The 20000-nt window shown below is 44.0% G+C and overlaps 1 protein-coding gene across 8 annotated transcripts in view; it reads left to right on the forward strand.

The window, feature by feature from the left end:
* Positions 1–20000, forward strand: part of LOC143127262 (diacylglycerol kinase delta) — a 77571-nt gene that overhangs the window by 47854 nt on the left and 9717 nt on the right. For all 8 annotated transcript variants that reach the window (XR_012987559.1, XM_076288632.1, XM_076288637.1 and 5 more), the window contains 16 exons: positions 406–565; positions 1102–1210; positions 3997–4136; positions 4816–4900; positions 5237–5328; positions 6176–6275; positions 8643–8898; positions 9639–9737; positions 10014–10104; positions 10328–10435; positions 11145–11241; positions 12978–13085; positions 14841–14954; positions 16685–16819; positions 17831–17994; positions 18392–18506. Coding sequence is in view for 7 of the 8 variants with exons in the window: in XM_076288632.1 (XP_076144747.1) it covers positions 406–565; positions 1102–1210; positions 3997–4136; positions 4816–4900; positions 5237–5328; positions 6176–6275; positions 8643–8898; positions 9639–9737; positions 10014–10104; positions 10328–10435; positions 11145–11241; positions 12978–13085; positions 14841–14954; positions 16685–16819; positions 17831–17994; positions 18392–18506 (1973 nt within the window). In the remaining variant the exon portion in view is untranslated. The remainder of the gene's footprint in view (positions 1–405; positions 566–1101; positions 1211–3996; positions 4137–4815; positions 4901–5236; positions 5329–6175; positions 6276–8642; positions 8899–9638; positions 9738–10013; positions 10105–10327; positions 10436–11144; positions 11242–12977; positions 13086–14840; positions 14955–16684; positions 16820–17830; positions 17995–18391; positions 18507–20000) is intronic.

The following is a 20000-nucleotide window of genomic DNA, read 5'->3' on the forward strand; positions in this document are numbered from 1 at the left end:
TTGGAAAAAAAATAAGAGACCACTGCACATTTTGCTGATGTCATCCTACGGTTGCTGAATGACATTCAAATGAGTTGATGGTCATAATTGATGGTCTCTTAATTTTGAATATGACCGTCAACTCATTCGAATGTCACTCAGCAACCGTTGGATGACATTAGCAAAATACGCACATCTTTATAAACATCACCATCCATGGCAAACATTTAAATACACACTTCAAAAAATACTTAGACAGGCATGTTGACACATACGTAATCCACAACACAAACATTGAACCAGACATCTACAGCACTATTTATCTAACACATAACATACACACATCAATAAATAGAATACAGTTAAAAAGGAGTATATTGCGCTTCCCTCATCACTGTCTGTACTCCCCTTTCGACCCCACCCCAGGCTTCTGGAAGGCCGGTAGTCCAGCCTGCTCCAGCCCATTGCTGGTCCTGGTCAACTCTAAGAGCGGAGACAACCAGGGGGTCAAGTTCCTGCGCAAGTTCAAACAGCTGCTGAACCCCGCCCAGGTGTTCGACCTGATGAACGGAGGACCGCAGCTCGGGTAGGGGACGCAGAGGGACAGTGTGTGTGTGTCTGTGTGTGTGTGTGTGTGTGTGTGTGTGTGTGTGTGTGTGTGTGTGTGTTTGTTTGTGGAGGGACTGAGAGTGGTGTTGGGTGTATGTGTGGCTGTGAGTGTGAATGTCTCTGTGTTTCAGGTGAGTACGTGTGTGTGTGTGTGTGTGTGTGTGTGTGTGTGTGTGTGTGTGTGTGTGTGTGTTTGTGTGTGTGTGTGTGTGTGTGTGTGTGTGTGTATGTGTGCTCAATGTGCCCAATGGTCCCACAGCCCTACGTTCCCACATTTCTAGGTTAGGGTTAGGTTTAGGTTTAGGTTTAGGTTTTAGGTTTAGTCTATGGGAACATAGGGCTGTGGGAACATAGGCATGCTCCCTTCTGTTGTGTTTCCTGCTAACATATAGATGTGTTCTAGTGTTCACTGCTAACACAGAACTGTGTTCTGTTGTGTTTCTGTTGTGCTCCCTGCTTACACAGAACTATGTTCCCTGCTAACACAGAGCTGTGTTCTATTGTTTCCTGCAGATTGCGACTCTTCCAGAAGTTTGTGACGTTCCGTGTCATAGTATGTGGGGGAGACGGAAGTGTTGGGTGGGTTCTTTCTGAACTGGACAAACTAGGACTCCATAAACAGGTGTGTGTGTGTGTGTGTGATACAAAGTGGAACATTTGTTTTCCTTCGAACATGGCCTTAACAGCCATAACTGACTTGATGACTGATTGACTGATGTGATTTTTAAAATTATTATTTGTATTGTACAACTCCCAGCTTATGTAAAAATCATGCAAATGAAGAGGGGGACATCCCAGTTCCAGAAAGTAAAAAGTCCTGCCATATATTCTTTCTACCTGTGCACTTAACACAGGTGATATCACTAATGATCTGGGGCCGGTTCCCCAAAACGTTCTTATCGCTAAGTAGTTCTTAACCTATTCCTTAACCTATCTCTTAACGTTATGGCACGATTCCCGACACGTTCGTACGCTAAGTATATCTTCTGTAAGTCACACTTTCGTAAGGTTGGTCTGGACCATTCGTAGCTCTCTCTTAGCGTTGTTTGAGCTCTCAAGACGCTAGTCGCCACCACTGTGCAGCAGTCTTTAGAAATCAGCGCAGCGCAGTGCAAGTCAAACTATGGTAGGCCGACAGTATGTTGACAATGTTGTGGCTCAACGATGATTTTATGTTATGGATATTTTAAGACTAATAAAATATGTTCGCAATGGATGCAGGCCTATTTATGAAGTTTACTTTATTTGGTATCAGAACTAATATGGTGGTAATTAGCCTAGGCTATTTCGTAATGTCATTAAAGCGTTCAAATTGGCAATCACTTTTGATAATTAAAAGCTGGCAAAGAATTTGCCTCTAAATGGCTAAGATCTATAAATGGGTAAGCATGATGGTGTCCAGTAAGCGACCAACTAGGCCTATGGCAGCGATCCAACGTGTCCTTGTATTGAATCAAAAACACTGTGTAGTCCATGTCGCTCCATAGCTCTTTTTTGTTGCTGTTGCACAAGTTATTCCGAAAGCTGGAAAACGGTGTCACCTTGCGCAAGCTCACCTCGTCCAGCAAAACTTCAAGTTCCTCTGACGAGAAGCTTGGTGCCCTTTTTTTACGTTGCTTCCCCACCATACTGTATCTAAATCTCTCTCTGTTCATTGTAGATAGGTTGCTTTTTATTGAAAACATTAACAAATGGCTTTTTTTTTTTTATTTGAACCTTGAATTTCCCCTGGGGATCAATAAAGTATCTATCTATCTATCAATACCGCATTAAACAGAAGTAACTGCAGCTGCTTGCCAATCAATTATAATTGTAAGGTACCTTACCATTAATATAAAAGTGTATTACATCATTTTAAGAAGTTGTTAAACCCATATCAAGAAGCGGCACAAGTGGCACAACGGGATAAGGAGGGTGGATGATTAGCGAGGGATAGGCCTACCCGGTTAGTCTACCAGTCACAACATATCGTGTGAACATATTACTGACAATTTGATAATTTAGTTAATAGTTTATATTTTACTGATAACTTAAACTATGTTAAAATAAATGTTACTGGAATAATTTGAGGAATGTTTCATTTGCATAGAACGTGTTGTGTTTCTTAACGCCGTCATGCACCTTCACGTGAAGTAGAAAATCGATTCCTGAGCAATCGATGTCAACTAATTCAGCACCTTCACTTGGGACAGCGCCTTTGTAACGTCGAACGTAAGAGGCAGCGTGTTAAGAAGCTTCCTAAGGGACACTTCGGGGAACACACTTAGGAACATAAACAACTTTGGTAAGATATATCTTTTGAGTCTTCTTAGCGCGCTAAGAGTGAGCGTTATCGGGGAACCGGCCCCTGATCTACCTGGCTGTTAATTAGGATGAGCTGGTTTACTAAATGGTTGGATCAAATACTTGGCAGGACTTTTATTTTCTGAACCCGGAATGTCTGCCTCTGTAAATGTAATTTGTGACGTGAAAAAATGTGATCACCAGTGTTTCAGGTTAGACAGGTAGGGTCTCGCGCGAATTACTCAAGGCCGTGCGGGTGCGTTAGTTTTGGGCAACGTAACAACCAAGGAAAAAACTCGCACACCATTATTTGCCGTTGAAAAATAAATAAACGAAGTGTTTAATCCATCAAACAAATATGCTACCCAGTGAGGTGATGTACAAACGTTTCGGTTCCTCAGACCTTCATCAGTGCAAGATCACCAGTGTTTCACCCAGCCTTGTGAACCTGTCCCTGAAGCAGTATCGGCTTTGTCACAGACGTGCGCACACCAACACTATCACACCATTTCATGGCTCCTTTGCTTGCTGGAACGGCTTGCTCAATTAAAGCTTTGAACAGGCCGCCTGCCAATGCTTGCTGTTGTTGTTGTTGTTGTTGATTCACACTTTAACCAAACCAAAAACAAACACCAACTAGCGCGTAAACAATTCAAGTTGCCAGACACACGCTTGAGCTGATTGGCTTTTCACACTCTAGTTTGAATGCACACACACACACGCACACACACACACACTTGTGTGAATGCCTCCTGTTTTTGAGGCTAATTGGATGTAAAATATGCAGCTGTGATGTTTAAATGCGCTCTGTCAGAGAACATACCCGTGAAAATGTGACTTTCCTTGACTCTATAAGAAGGTTAACAGTAAGTAAGTAAATCTCTCTCTCTCTCTCTCTCTCTCTCTCTCTCTCTCTCTCTCTCTCTGTGTGTGTGTGTGTGTGTGTCTGTGTGTCATGTGTGTGCGCACTCTGTGTGTGTGTGTGTGTGTGTGTGTGTCATGTGTACCGTGTGTGTGTGTGTGTGTGCGTGCGTGTGTGTGTGTGTCATGTGTACCATGTGTGTGTGTGTGTGTGTGTGTGTGCGTGTGTGTGTGTGTATGTGTGTGTGTGTGTGTGTGTTACAGTGCCAGCTGGGAGTCCTTCCCCTGGGCACTGGGAATGACCTGGCCCGCGTGCTGGGCTGGGGCGGCCTGTGTGATGACGACGCCCAGCTGCTGCAGATCCTGGAGAAGCTGGAGAGGGCCACCACCAAGATGCTGGACAGGTAACCCAGCCGCGGGGCTCCTATGGCGGGGAACACAGGCTCACAGCTCCCCTCCCGAGTCCTGGAGGATAGCAGTGCAGGGAATTATGATCTCACTATGGTGGGACAGATTTTCATTTTCACTAGGTTCCACTGAACCTATTAGGTGTGTTGGAAAAGACCAAAGGTCGATTAAATATTTACTGAATATAGATAACCTGGCGAAGGTCTGCAGACCAAAACATTGTTTGCAGAAGTTACTCAGTTCATTTTCAAATTAAACTAATATTAAGAAGTAGAATAAGAAGAAGAAATTTGTGCAAATGTTTAGCCCGGTCCACTGAGTGCCAAAGAGTGCATCTGACTCACCTGGGCGGCTCAATGAATTTAGTTTCACATTCATTATCAACAGTGGGAGATACAGTAGAGTCTCACTCTCACCCCCCCATATATCTTCCCCTCCCTCTCTCTCTCTCCCTTTCTCTTTCTCCCTCTCTCTCCCTCTCTCTTTCTCCCTCTCTCTCTCTTTCGCCCCTCTCTCTCTCTCTCTCTCTCACTATCTCTTTCTCTCTCTCCCTCTCTCTCTCTCTCTCTCTCACTATCTCTTTCTCTCATTCTCTCTCTCTCCCTCTTTCTCTCGCTCTCTCTCTCTCTCTGTCTCCCTCTTTCTCTCTCTCTCTCTCTCTCTCTCTCTATCCAGGTGGAGTATAATGACCTATGAGGTGCCCACTAAGAATGCCCCAGCCATAGTAAAGGAGGACGATCCTCAGGAGACTCCTCTACAGGTCTGAAGTTTCTGCCCTCTCATTCTCAACCAGCTTCACCCTCTCTCTTAGTATGACTTAAAGACACACTCCAGCAGCTTATTAGACTAATCTCTTCTCTGTCCCTCTAAACTATACATTCAGAAGTTTATTTCATGAAGCAATTCCCTTCATGGCCTTAAAATGGCTTAAAAGTAAAATTAACAGATGGATTTCGCCTAGTTATTAAGTTGGCTTTAATTAGACTTGGTGGTATGCTTAACCTAGCATACAAATTGGAGCCCATCATGTTGACTTGGTAGTGGGCATCCCCTTCTGTTGATTGAGCCTTATTGACCCTGACTTGACCACCTCCAGGTCCAGATGACGCAGTATGCAGACTCCGTGGTCTCTCACCTCACCAAAATACTGGACTCAGACAAGCACAGTGATGTCATTTCCTCCGCCAAGTAAGCTCACTGCAGCCTGAAAATCTTCTTTAAATAGCAGATGATGGCTCGCGTTTTATTTCCTGCTGTTCTGATTTTCTTGCGGTTGTAACGTTTCACTTTTATTATATAAACGTTTTAGCCTGGGAAAACCATGGCCCGTATTGGAACTATCAGATGCTTTGTTTCTGAAATCAATCAAAGCACTATGTTGAAACACAAACATTGAGAAAAAATGGTCTGTCAGAGTTCAAAGCAGACCGTCTGAAGTTAAAGTAGCATGAGACATCCTCGTAAGAGACGTTTTGGTTAAAGGGAAGAATTTAGTTCCTTTGAAGGAGGTACTTAGTGATCCTAAAAGTGGCATCAGCTGGGAGGGTGCTTGGGGCTCAGGACACAGTACACTTCCTAATGGGAACCGAAAAGGGTTCTCAGACGGAATCTAGAAGAGAACATGGTTCCCTTGGCAAATCATAGATGTCATGTTTATAGTGAAGACAAACTGTCCCATTTCTCTGCAGTGCTGGGTTGATATCGGCGTATATCATTTGCATAAGTGCTACTGCAGGAAGTAGAGTATATGCCCACCTCCTCTCATCTGTCATCAAGTCCTGCTTTTATGCTTTTATGCATTCTGTGTTTTTTGTGCATTTATGCTCCCTCTCTCTCCCTCTCTCTCTCTCTCTCTCTCTCTCTCTCTCTTCCTTTCCTTCTCTCCATCTCCCTACTCTTTCTTTCCCTCTCTATTTCTTTATCTTCTTTTCTGTATTTCGCCCCCCCTCTATCTCTCTCTATCTCTCTCTCTCTCTCTCTCTCTCTCTCTCTCCCTCTCTCTCCCTCTCCCTCTCTCTCTCTGTGCCCGGGGCAGGTTTCTGTGTGGGACGGTGAATGACTTTGTGGCGGAGGTGGGCAAAGCCTATGAGCAGGCAGCAGAGAATCGTGAGGAGGCGGACGCCATGGCTAAAAAGGTAGGGTTGCATAAGGCCAGTAGGAGTGCTTGCTTAATGCATCTGTGTGCATGTGTTTGTGTGTGTGTGTGTGTGTGTGTGTGTGTGTGTGTGTGTGTGTGTGTGTGTGTGTGTGTGTGTGTGTGTGTGTGTGTGTGTGTGTGAGAGAGAGAGAGAGGGACAAAAATGAGAGAGATACTGAAAGATGTGACTGTGTGTGTGTGTGTGTGTGTGTGTGTGTGTGTAGGTGCATAACAGCCCAGAAAATTACCATACAAGTGTGTGGATGCTGCATTTCGACCATTTCGACCAGATAGCCTGAGACTCTCAAAGTGGTGGTTTCACAGGCTAGTGTTTGTCTGTTACTGAAATTGTCTATTACAATTTGTGTGAGAGAGAGAGTGTGTTTGAGTTAATCTAGGTAGGCATAAGCCATAAGGGCTGATGTGTGTAACCCATAGCCATAGAGCGTTTGTGTTTATGATTGTGTCCATCTATATGTGTGTGAGAGAGAGAAAGAGGGAAGTGTGTGTGTATTTGTTTTGGAAGGTTATGTAAAATATTGTGTAACTGGTATTCCTTTTGGAGCTGGTGGGCTAAAAGTCGTGGGTGAGAAAAGGGATAATATTGTTTACTCTTTAATGTCATTATTCGTTTATTAGCTTCCTCTCCCTCCCTCTTCCTCTCCCTCCCTCTCTTCTCTCTCTCTCTCTTCTCTCTCTCCCTCTCTCTTTCCTCTCTCTCTCTCTCTCTCCTCTCTTCTCTCTCCCTCCCCCTCTCCTATCCTCTCTCTCTCTCCTCTCTTCTCTCTCTCTTCTCTCTCTCCCTCTTTCTTCCCTTTCTCTCACTCTCCCCCTCTTCTCTGTCTCCCCTCTCTCTCCCTCTTCTCTCTCTCCCTATCTCTCTCTCTCTCTCTCCCTCTCTCTCTCTCTCTCTCTCCCTCAGCCCCCGCCAGATCAAACACATAAGTCTGAAGTAAACTCTGTTTTTCCTCATTGCATCTGCTGGGTTACATCACCACACTTAACACTAACGAAAGGCACAAAGCCAACAACATGACACAACCCGTTAGCGTTTATGATGCATTTATTACACTTCTACAGTAAGACGCTTGGACAGAAACACTTCGGGAAGGTGTATGATAAGCTGGCAGTTTGTTATTTAATTAAGATAACACAGTATGACAACGTGTTGATTCATTTACAACGAGCCTGATGTCGAGGATAATGACTCAGTTGAGGAACACAACAATGGGTTGTCACTTGTCAGTGCTTTTCTCCCATTATTATTTTAATTACTGTGAAATTAAAGAGAAACAGATGGGTTTGGACATGTGATTCACACAGCATAATACAGACTGCCAACAACCAGATGTATGAACATGGCATCGGATAGCTTTAGAACAGAATCCACCTCAACCACTTTGTTTTGGGTGACTGAAGTGAAAGTGAATAGAACACATGGAAGTGATTAGAAAAAGGAAACCGATTACAGCAATAGGAAAGAAGAATAACATTTTAAGACTCATATTCAACAGACCTGATGACTGACATGGAAAATTAAACAGCAATAGGAAAGAAGAATAAGAACTTTAAGACTCATATTCAACAGGCCTGATGGCTGTTATGGCAAGCACATACTATAGCACCATGCATGCTTGATAAGGTCACAGGTGGAATAGTACATTACCTGCATGAACTGAAGGTGGAGGTTAACAGGGTTATGTGAGCTCCTAGATTATTTGTTCAGTCAGTGTGATGATGGCTTCTGGTAGCTTCACTCCAACCCTTCACTCAAGTTTCCTTCCAACCTACTCTAATAAAGTGTGTCGTGTCTGATGTGTGTGTAGATGTGGCAAACCCAACCCAGCACTCCAAGATCACTTCCCCCCACACTCACAGAGAGACTTCTTGTCCTCTATCTCTCCCTCTCTCCCTCTCCCGCTGTACAAGAGAGCCCTTCATCAAATCAAGTCAAATCAAAGCAAATGCTACGTTATTGGTGTGAATAAATGAACTTGTTACCAAAGCAATAAGTGTAAGGCTCTCTAACTCTGTCTTAATAGACTGATTACATTCTCTCTCTCTCTCTCTCTCTCTCTCTCTCTCTCTCTCTCTCTCTCTCTCTCTCTCTCTCTCTCTCTCTCTCTCTCTCTATCTATCTATCTCTCTCTCTCTCTCACTCACCTCCCTCTCCCTCTCTTCACATATTTTGTCATGTCAATAAAGCCTTTGAATTGAACTGAGAGAGAGAGAGAGAGAGAGAGAGGTGGAATAATGTTATCAAAAAAGCATGGTTTAATCACGCACATCCAAAAATAATATATTTAATGTCATCACTAATAAAAACATAATGAGCGTAAACAAATCGATTTTCTCCCCCCTGCAGTGTGCCATGCTGAATGAGAAGCTGGACTTGCTGGTGAAGGCCCTGAGCGAGGAGGCCGATGCCCAGCTGGTGCCCACGGGCTCCATGTCGCCGCGCTCCGAGGGCGAAGACGCGGACGGTGGCCACTCCTCCTCGGGCGACTCGCCCGGCGACGGCCCCGGGGTGCCCGGACCCTTCAGGAGCCGCGAGCAGCTGATGCTCAGGGCCAACAGCCTGAAAAAGGCCCTGCGCCAGATCATCGAGCAGGCCGAGAAAGGTACCCACACTGCCAACACCACACTTCACCATCACATCACTCCAGGCACTGCTGCGTCAGTGCACAGGCACACAGAACGACAGACAGACAGACAGACAGACAGACAGAGAGAGAGAGATAGAGAGAGAGAGAGAGAGAGAGAGAGAGAGAGAGAGAGAGAAAGATAGAGAGATAGAGAGAGATAGAGAGCATATAGTTAAAGTGGGTGGTGAGTGACCGCTGAGGGCCTGCAGCCTGAACAGCACCCTGTGGCAGATCATCGAGCAGGCCTAGAAAGGTACCCACTGACATCACATCAGAGAGACTGTTAACCCTTACATAACACTCTGTACTTTCTGATCATGCTAAATATATGCATACTAAAACTAAAGTAGTATACACGAATACATGAACAGAGATAAGATTGGTTTCACAGATTTCCTCAGATATCGGATCAAGGAGAACAGTGGTGCCATTTAGATAGATACACAGACAGACAGACAGACAGACAGACATACTTTAATGCTATTTGCTATGTAACTTACTTGACCGTAAAAGTACATTGAAATTCTTGTGCTCACAGAGAGAGCTTTTTTGAGTCAAGAACAGTTTTCCATTAATTGTGACACATCTAAATAGATTTACCCAATCCTAATATGTCATTACTCTTTCTCTTCATCTCTCTCTCTCTTTCTCTCTACTTCTCTCCTCTCTTGTTCCCTTCCTCCATCTTGCTCTCTGTCCTGGGCTCTGTCGGTCAGTGGTGGACGAGCAGAACAGGCACACCCAGGTGCAGCGCATGTCCTCCTGCTCCTCCATCAAGCGACAGGGCAGCGAGGAACTCAAGGAGGCCGACACGCGTGAGTACAGCCGCAATTCCTGCACTGCCATGGAACACGGAGGAACAGAATGACGCCATTCCGGTTCCAGGCTTCCGCTTCCGAATTCTAGTAAAGGCCTGTGTGGCATTCAGTGGCATTCAAATGGCACTCTGTAGCATTCTTCCTCTGCCATGCATGTCACCACTGAGTTCCTCATGAATGAGTTACTGGCACAAGCAGAGATAATGTTTGTTTGCTCTTCCTACACTAACAACAACTAACTAACCCCTGAACTTTAACCTTTGACCTGTGCAGGTCAGGGCTGCATGAGTCCCACCTTTCCGACGCCCATCACCCTGGAGAAGTCGGAGAGCTTCAGTGCTGTGTCCTTCTCCGAGGACTCTGTGTAAGGATGGACATCATCGATCGATGTCTCTTTCTATCACATAATGGCTGCACTTAATGCCTGTAGATGACAGAGCAGAGCACACATATCAGCTTTGCCATCCTGATCTTAGTTCAACTGGTAGCACAAGGTGCTGCCACACTAAGGACACTCAGTCAGTTTCCACAGATACCTTATTCATGTTCTATGCATTCTCACATTCTCCCCTGTCTCGGTTCTTCAGACTCTGCACTGAGAAGTGTGTGATGAACAACTACTTTGGGATCGGGCTGGATGCCAAAATCTCCCTGGAGTTCAACAACAAGAGGGATGAGCACCCCAAAAAGTGCAGGTACCCATGCTGCTGGCCAACCCAGCACCCTCATAACATCTGTTTCTGGGACAGAACATGTGTGCATCAGGAATGAGTAGAGAGACACACAAACACACAAAACACATGGCGAGTCAATGCTTCTAGTCAATGTATTTGGTGTGTCTAAAATAAGGAAGTCACCTGTACATCATATTCACCTCTTCAAACCGACTGAACCGGCAGACATAACAGCTGTCTCTAAGACCTGTGTACATCAGAATGAGTAGAGAGGCAAGCAAACACACAAAAGCACATGCTTAGTCAATGCATTTATTGTGTCTAAAGTAAGAAAAATCACCTGTTCAGGTACTGTACAAACCCAGCGCCTTCATAACAGCTGTTTCTAAGACAGAACCTGTGTGTATCAGAATGGGTCTCAGACAAACACACAAAAGCACACACCTAGTCAATGCATTTGATGAAATTCCCTTGCCTGGATAAACCCAGACCAATTCAATTCAGATTTGCTAACAGGCTCATCTGAGTTTACCCAGGCTAGCAATGACCTGTTCAGCATCTTAACCACTTTGAGCAGACACATGCCCCAACTACTTCTAGTCATGCCTAGCTAATTCACTGACCAGGTTACACTCCGTTACATACGGGGCTTCTCTCTCCCTCTCCCTCTCTATATCATCTCTCTATCTCCTCCTTAATGCACTCTCATGCACGTTTTGACTCTTAACAGCAGTCGCACTAAAAACATGATGTGGTACGGCGTCCTGGGGACCAAAGAACTGGTGCAGAAGACCTACAAGAATCTGGAACAGAGAGTTCAGTTGGAGGTGAGAGAGATAGAGAGAGAGAGAGTGTGTGTGTGTGTGTGTGTGTGTGTGTGTGTGTGTGTGTGTGTGTGTGTGTGTGTGTGTGTGTGTGTGTGTGTGTGTGTGTGCGTGCGTGCGTGCGTATCTTGGGTTATGACAGTCTGTCCCCATATAATCTTGCTCAGGAATGAAGAGCTGATCTTTATCTTTTCATACCAAGCGCAGTCCATATCATTACCAGTAAACCATAGGAAACATTGCCAGAGAGGAACATCTGTGGGTTTCTCAGTTCAGAGTGACGTCCTCAGCATCTAAACCTGGGCCAAGATGTAGTTCAGATATGTTATCAGTTGTAGTTTATGTTGGTTCGGCTGTCCTTTTGCCCTGTAAGTGGAAGATTACCAAGGCAATGTGGCTAGGGAGCGTGTGCAAGCCAGTGTTACAGTTTTTCTCAGTCGCTTTGGTGCTATTCTCACATCACTATTAACATTTGCACAGCAGTTAGTGCATTTCTCAAAACAATTAGTGCAAACTGCAAAACCTAGTGGATGACCTGCAAAAGCACGTCACTTGCTCAAAATGGATAGTCCATTCCTCAAAAGCAGGTATTCATGTCAATGAAACTGTCAGTGTCATCAAAATGAGAAGTCTTGACACCATCGTTTATGAACAAGATAGTCAAATGGCTTTGTCATGTTTTCATTATGACAGTTCTCTCAGTGTTTTCCAATGCAAAAAAAGGTCAGAACTCGGTGACACTACCTGAACATGCTCAAGACAGCACTATACAGTACTTGTACAGCCATTTGAAAACTATAGTAAAGTTACACATTGCTGTAGTTAGGGGAGTAAGTGAGTACACAACACTGAATTACGTACATTTTTACTGTATGCTCTTTGCAATTCTACAGCATTGTGACAAAATTTGATAACTAGTTCACCAATTTTGTATGTAATGACTCAAGCAATGAAATGAAGACTATTAGTTTTATTGGGAACGACTATTCAGTATCCATAAGTATAGTTCATTTTGACTGACACAACATAAGCAAATGATAATGTTAAAAAACAGCAGATAATTGTTTGAAAGCAACTGATACATGTCCAAAAGCATTTGCAATTTGTTCAGAGGAAGGAGAAATTGCTACTATGATGGTCACAAATGGCTAAATGTTGTGGAGGTTGAGCTAATAGTTATGAGAATTTTCATTCTGATCTGAGAAAAGCACCAAAGCGACTGAGAAAAACTGTAATGATTTTCTATAATGAGTGTTAACCAGCAGAGCAGAGACTCATTTGTTTTAATTAATGGCTGTCAGAAAAGCAGACGTACAGTACACTGACTGCTTATGCTTTTAGTTCTCTCTCTCCTTTGGTCACTATCGTTTTTCTCTCTCTCTCTCTCTCTGTCTCCATCTCTCTTTTTCCAACCCACCCTCCTCATTATATTCTCTTACACTCTGTCTTTTTCATCTGTTTGTCGAAATGTTTTCCATGCTTCTTTCCTGTCCTTATTTCTCTCTCTCTCTCTCTCTCTCTCTCTCTCTCTCTCTCTCTCTTCTTCTCTTAATCTCTCTCCATCTCCTCTTTCTTTACCTCTATCTATCTCATTCTGCATCTCCCCCTCCCTTTTTGTCTTTCACACTCTCTTCTTTATCTCTACTTCATTTCATCGCTTAACCTCATTCTCTCTCTCTCTCTCTCTCTCTCTCTCTCTCTCTCTCTCTCTCTCTCTCTCTCTCTCTCTCTCTCCTCAGTGTGATGGAGTGGCCATGTCCTTGCCCAGTCTTCAGGGTCTGGCTGTGTTGAACATCCCCAGCTATGCAGGGGGCATCAACTTTTGGGGTGGCACCAAGGAGGACAACGTGAGTCACTGCAGAGGTCCTTCTTGTTTACGAGTTATACTATGGAGAACATACCATACATACTATCTGATAGCACATATATACTGCAGTGTATGCAGTGGTGTGGTCTACGTGATACACAGGACTATGTAGTATACCCATTTAGAAAGCATCACCATCTTAGTATACCGATTTAATATAGGCAAGGATACATATTAACAATTGGGGTTGATCCCAGTATACCCACTGCAGCTAACTGCTACATCCCAATACCACTAACACCTAACTAGACTACACCACCGAGTGTATGTGTATAAGAATATTGCATATGTTCATAATGAGTGAAACCTGTATTATACTCATTCAAACGTTGTTCAGTTTGTTTTTACACTGAAATTAAATGAATTTACCGCATGATTAAATCTGCTGAAAAAAGGACCTAGCCTCTCTTCAACCTGTGAGTGTTGAAACGGAGAATAATACAGGAGAATAATACAGGAAGCAGGGAAAGTCAAACAGTGGGTTGGAAAGAGGCCCAGATGTTACTTTACTGTGGTCACAGATCTCAAGCGCCACTAGGATCTGCCAAGCATACTAACTACCTGGGGAACATAACTCACATACGGAGACATTTCCTCCTCCATTATACACATACACACACACACATACATACACACACACACACACACACACACACACACACACACACACACACACACACACATACACACACACACACACACACACACATACACACAGACACACACACACACACACACACACACACACACACACACACACACACACACACAGACACACACACACACACACACACACACACACACACACACACACACACACACACACACTTGATTAAAGTCTAGCTGCTCTGGTCAGTCCCATGTTCTTTTTCTGCGTGCTCCGGTGCTTAATCTCCTGGCCCTATCGATGGGTTGCCGCGGTAACCTACACCATCCATCACCGGCAGGATCATGTACCTGCGTGTCCGCTTCCTCGTTTCATGAATTATGGAGACCGAACCGAAAAGGGAGATAACAAAGCTTTCACCAGCGTCTATTTTAAGCACACATGGGGGAAACGAATCCAGGCCATGAACCTGTGCTGGAGCAAAGGCTAGATAGCTGATAGCAAAGTCTGCATAGTTCAACAGTTACACTTACAGATACACTTACAACCACGTCTCTTCATTTCTACCAGTCCTGCTACGGTTCCCTTTAGAATGAGATAAAGAACAAATGAAAGGTTCAGATGCAAAACCACTGAAGTTGAATTGTGATACATTTACAGAAATATGTTTATGTATCTTTGTATTTGATTTATTTTCATTTAATAAAAAATAACCCCACGGCAGTTTAATAGAAATTACAGAGGACTGACAAAATAAACAATTGTAATTTTTTTAATGTAATTTTTGCATACTTGTGGACTCAACTGTCCATTAAGATTTGTTTAATATGTATTACGTAAAGATTTGTTTAATATGTATTACGTAAAGATTTGTTTAATATGTATTACGTAAAGATTTGTTTAATATGTATTACGTAAAGAGAAAACTGTTTTTGCATCCCTAAGTCCATTAAGACTTGTTTAATATGTATTACGTAAAGAGAAAACTGTTTTTGCATCCCTAAGTCCATTAAGATTTGTTTAATATGTATTACGTAAAGAGAAAATGAGGTGTGCATCTTTAAATAGAGGATTGAAAAATGTTGTGGATATGTGTTGATGTAAATGGGGTATTTTTTGGTCTTGTAGAATTTCGGAGCGCCGTCGTTTGATGATAAGAAGCTAGAGGTGGTGGCCGTGTTCGGAAGCATGCAGATGGCCGTGTCTCGGGTCATCAACCTACAGCACCACCGCATCGCACAGGCATGGGATCTCGCTCTCTCGTTCTCACACACACACACACACACACACACACATCTGTGTGACCACAATATTCATCTGCTGCCTCGTCTCTCTCAAGAAATATATGCACACACACACACACACAATACTGTGACATCATAAGTGCACATTGATCTATGACATCAAATATAATTAGATAGAAACACAATGTCAAACATGATCTTGAAATATGACCAAACATGATCCTCATTTTTCCTATTACACACACACACACACACACACACACACACACACACACACACACACACACACACACACAGGTCAGAATCCATTTGGTGGATGATCATATTATGCACATCATACTAAACTAGACACAGACATATTGTATAGCAATACAAATCATTCCTCATATGGAACTACGGTAACACTTTACTTGACGGGTGGGTTCATAACACATTCATAGCAGCTGTCATAAACTGCACATAAAGCATTCATGACTGTTTCATGAGACATGACTCAACATTCATACCAAACCTTTCATGAATGTGGAAGACAGAACGACGACAACTTGTCAAAATAAAAGTCCAACAATCACAAAGCAGCATTGCCGTTTTTGATCCAAACCTCTTACCTGATCACGTCACATCTGAGTCAATGGGCTACTCTAGTGCCAAAAAGACAGAACATGGTCAAGCAAATCATTTTTGTTTCATAAAAATGTATTTGTTTTATGATGTAACCTTTGCAGATGATTTCTCATCTTTTGCTACTGGGAATGTCCAACCGTTCCAGGTTACACAAATACGGGTCAAACTCAGTGATTACAAATACTTCACAACTTGTATAGTAAAGTGACATTCGATGTAGACTTCATAAGATATTCATGAAATATTTACAAAGGCTGGAGAGATTAAATGAATGGTATCCAGGTTACACAAATATGGGTCAGCTAAATGTAGGCTAGTTTACCTTTGCGATTGTTGGACTTTTATTTTGACAAGTTGTCGTCGTTCTGTCTTCCACATTAATGAAAGGTTTGGTATTAATGTTGAGTCATGTCTCATGAAACAGTCATGAATGCTTTATGTGCAGTTTATGACAGCTGCTATGAATGTGTTATGAACTCACCCGTCAAGTAAAGTGTTACCGGAACGACAAACAACCACATAGAACAGTAAGCATATACTCATACACACATACACAGATGTATGCATCCTGGGCCATGCTGTACACAAACACATCCAGACACACACACACACACACACACACACACACACACACATACACACACTCACACTCACACACAGAGAGAGAGAGAGAGAGAGAGAGATAGTCATGGTCTATGTCTAGCTTAATGAGTACAAGAAAGCATCCATTTGTAATTGCCCTACAGTAAGTGCCTGGAGCATACAGTAGTTAGCGACTTCTTGATTGAAACAGTGGCACTGGGCCCTGTAATTCAACATTGCAGACAGGCAAAGAAAGGCATAATTGAACTTATAAGTACTCACATAGATAAAGATACATACTTTCTTTCTACCTTCTGTTCACACGTGTACACACACACACACACACACACACACACACACACACACACACACACACACACACACGCTTCCATACACACTCTCACACATACACACTCACACACATACTCACACACACACAATCACACACACACACACACACACACACACACACACACACACACACATCTGTATCACACTAACGGGTGGTGTGTGTGGCTGCAGTGTCGGCAGGTGAAGATCACGATCCTGGGTGATGAAGGCGTACCTGTGCAGGTGGACGGTGAGGCCTGGATTCAGCCCCCTGGGATCGTCAAGATCGTCCACAAGAACCGCGCCCAGATGCTCACCAGAGACAGGGTGGGTATAGCACCACTCACACTGGACACGAGGCGAGGGGAGGAGAGGAGAGAGGGAGAGGGGGGGGGGGGAGAGGAGAGAGAGTATAGTATTGTAAGGAGACCAGAAAAAGTTCACCCATTTTCTCTGCACCTCTTGAAACCATCTGGTCTGGAGGGCTCCAGTACAGCGAGCTTGTGCCATAACGTGGAAGCAGCCAGGTTATTTGTGACCAGGACCCTACCCCTGTAGGATAGCTCAGGTAATAGCCAGTTCCATTTAGACAACTTGGCAGCCACCTTCTCCGACAATCCCTCCCAATTCTTGAGTCTACAATCCTGTCTCCCTAAAAACACCCCCAGAAATGTAAACCCTTCATGTCCCCACTGCACACCCCCTGGTAGTGAAGGTGCCCCCTCTCCTGCCCACCCACCCATAATAAACCCCTCACTTTTGCCCCAGTTGACCCTCGCTGATGAGGCCCTCCCATACACCTCAAAAGCCCCGGATGGTGTTGTAACGTCATCCTTTCCTGAAATAAAAACAGTCAAATCAGGCCAATTCCAATCCAGGGACAGCAGCACCCTTTAACCTTTACTTTAGAAGACACAGCAACGGCTCTATTGCAAGACTGCACAGCTGCCCTGGAGGGAGGGAGGGAGGGAGACAGGAGAAGGGGGGATGGAGGGAGAGGGAGGAGAGGAGGAGAGGAGAGAAGGGGGGATAGAGGGAGAGGGGAGAGGAGAGAAGGGAGGATAGAGGGAGTTGAGGAGAGTGGAGAAGGGAGGATAGAGGGAGAGGAGAGGAGGAGGAGAGGGGGAGAGGAGTACTGCTTTACAGTCAAAAACCAATAACATAACACAGCAATAAAAGTAAGAGTTATAAAACTAAAACTAAAACAGTTAGTAATAAAACATTAGAGAAATGAGTTTTGAACAAAGTGGGTCACCCTTCAGAAGGGACCCTTTTTCATGTGCATGAGAAATGAGTTTTTTAATAAAGGAAGTATTTTCATTTTTCTGGGGTGGTCAGAACTTTGAGAGCACGCTGAAGTCGTGGGAGGACAAGAAGAAGGGCGACAGCTACGGCTCGGCTCGGCCACGCCTCAATTCCCAGCAGTCCATGGAGTACCTCAGCGAGGAGGAGTGTGCCCAGGTGCAGCAGCTCGGCATCGTGGCCGACACACTCATCAACAGGTGTGTGTGTGTGTGTGGATGTGTGTGTGTGTGTGTGTGTGTGTGTGTTGTGTGTGTGTTGTGTGTTTGTGTGTGTGTTTGTTGTGTGTGTGGATGTGTGTGTGTGTGTGTGTTGTGTGGATGTGTGTGTGTGTGTGTGTGTGTGTGTGTGTGTGTGTGTGTGTGTGTGTGTGTGTGTTGTGTGAGTGTGTGTATGTGTATGTCCAGATGTTGTCTGTATGTGAAGAAAAAAACATTGTTAACAATGCATGTTGTGATTGTGTTGGGTCTATGAGGATGTACCTGGAATGTGAAGCTTAATGTATATTTCCCCTGTTTGAGTGTGCAGTAAGGAAGCAGACAGAATATAAAATGATCTTTCCAATAATCACTGCTTGTTGTCGTCTTTTCTCCCCAGGATACGCGAGGCAGCTAAGAGCCATAAGGTGGTGGAGCAGGAGCTGGCCCATGCAGTCAACGCCATGGCCCTGGCCCTCACAGAGGGCTTCCCATCCAAACCATCCAGCCCAGAGGTAAAACTGCATTACCCACAATCCCTGCAGCAGATCGTGCCTACCAGTAATGGCTTGTTACAACCCGTAACTCGTGAAATGATGCAACTTCCTTGTGGAACCCGGTTTGCATTTACGTTCAGTCAGAGTCAGAGAGCCAATAGACGACCTCCAGGAAAGCTATTGTTGCGACAGCGTTTGTTTTTAGCAACACAGCAACATTGCTAGCCACTTTTACCAACACCAATGGATAAACAACACATTACACGATATTCCACGCACAACAAGACAATATAACTATGTATTTCTAAAATTTCAGTCATACAGTATAACATTTGATACTGAGTTGGTCTCATATGTTTGGCTGGTAATGTTCCATCCGTAAAGCAGGAGGATTGAATTAGATCAGTGTTTACTGAGGAAGTGTTGGTATATAATTCAGCATGTAAGACTCGCACAATGTTCTATTCTCTTTGTCTGCATCCCAAACGTGTGAAGGTGTTCACTCACCTAGGCCCTTAAAGACACAACAACACTCGCTGTCCTCTCGCTCTGCAGGGTTGATTTAATAATGGATTGAGGGTCTTCTGAATACTTCATGCCACTCTCTGTGTAATAGACAATGCCTTTAGAGCTCCTCGTGCCCAGTTCTTGGTGTGTGAGTTTTATAGCTTTTCATGTGCTTCTTCATTTCTTTTGCGCCCCAAAAGCAACATTTTACAGCTCCGCGAGCTGCTCGGCTAATTAGAATGCATGGATTTCCACAGGAGGGAGATTACGGGGCGGCTTTGCCAAACTCAATTTGGCCTGCGACAGGCGAGGAGATTGGGTTGTGAAATTGACGTACAGTCCTACCCTGAGAAATGTGGCTGCTGCTGCTACCACTAAACCCTGTGTGCGCACGTGTGTGGCGGAATGATAGATTTAAAATCCAATTTTGGCAAATTGAGTTGTTGGCTACTCCAGTCGTTGAAATATTTCAAAAGAACCAAGCATTGTGTTGAACAACGGGTGATATGTAGGTCCTGTAGTTCATTGGGTAATGAGTAACAGCATCACCACTTAAGCCAGGACTACATTTCCCATGGGCCTTAGACAGGCCTACCTTGGATTCCCAAAGTTTATCTGTTTATTTAAGTTGAGAAGATTTTACGAAAACAAACACATAACAGTCAACATCAAGGATAACATACACAACAGCACACACTCAATAGCATGCACACAAGCAGGCAGACACACACACACACACACACACACACACACACTCCCAGTTGCTATTAATTAGTCTAACACAGCTGATACTAATGATCAAGGCCATGATTAATTCATTAAGGAACATAATGACTATGTGAACAGGGCAGGGAGAGATTGTTAACATGCAGTCCAAGTCTCCCAGGAGCAGCCCTGTCAACCCACACACACACACACACACACACACACACACACACACACACACACACACAGTCCAAGTGTCTCTCATAAAAGCAGCTCTGATGACCCCTACTGAGATTGTAA

Source organism: Alosa pseudoharengus, unplaced genomic scaffold, assembly GCF_046254945.1.
Source record: "Alosa pseudoharengus isolate Yale_2024_CS ecotype anadromous, Long Island Sound unplaced genomic scaffold, YU_APseudo_1.1 YU_APseudo_1.1_scf_17, whole genome shotgun sequence".
NCBI lineage: Eukaryota > Metazoa > Chordata > Actinopteri > Clupeiformes > Clupeidae > Alosa > Alosa pseudoharengus.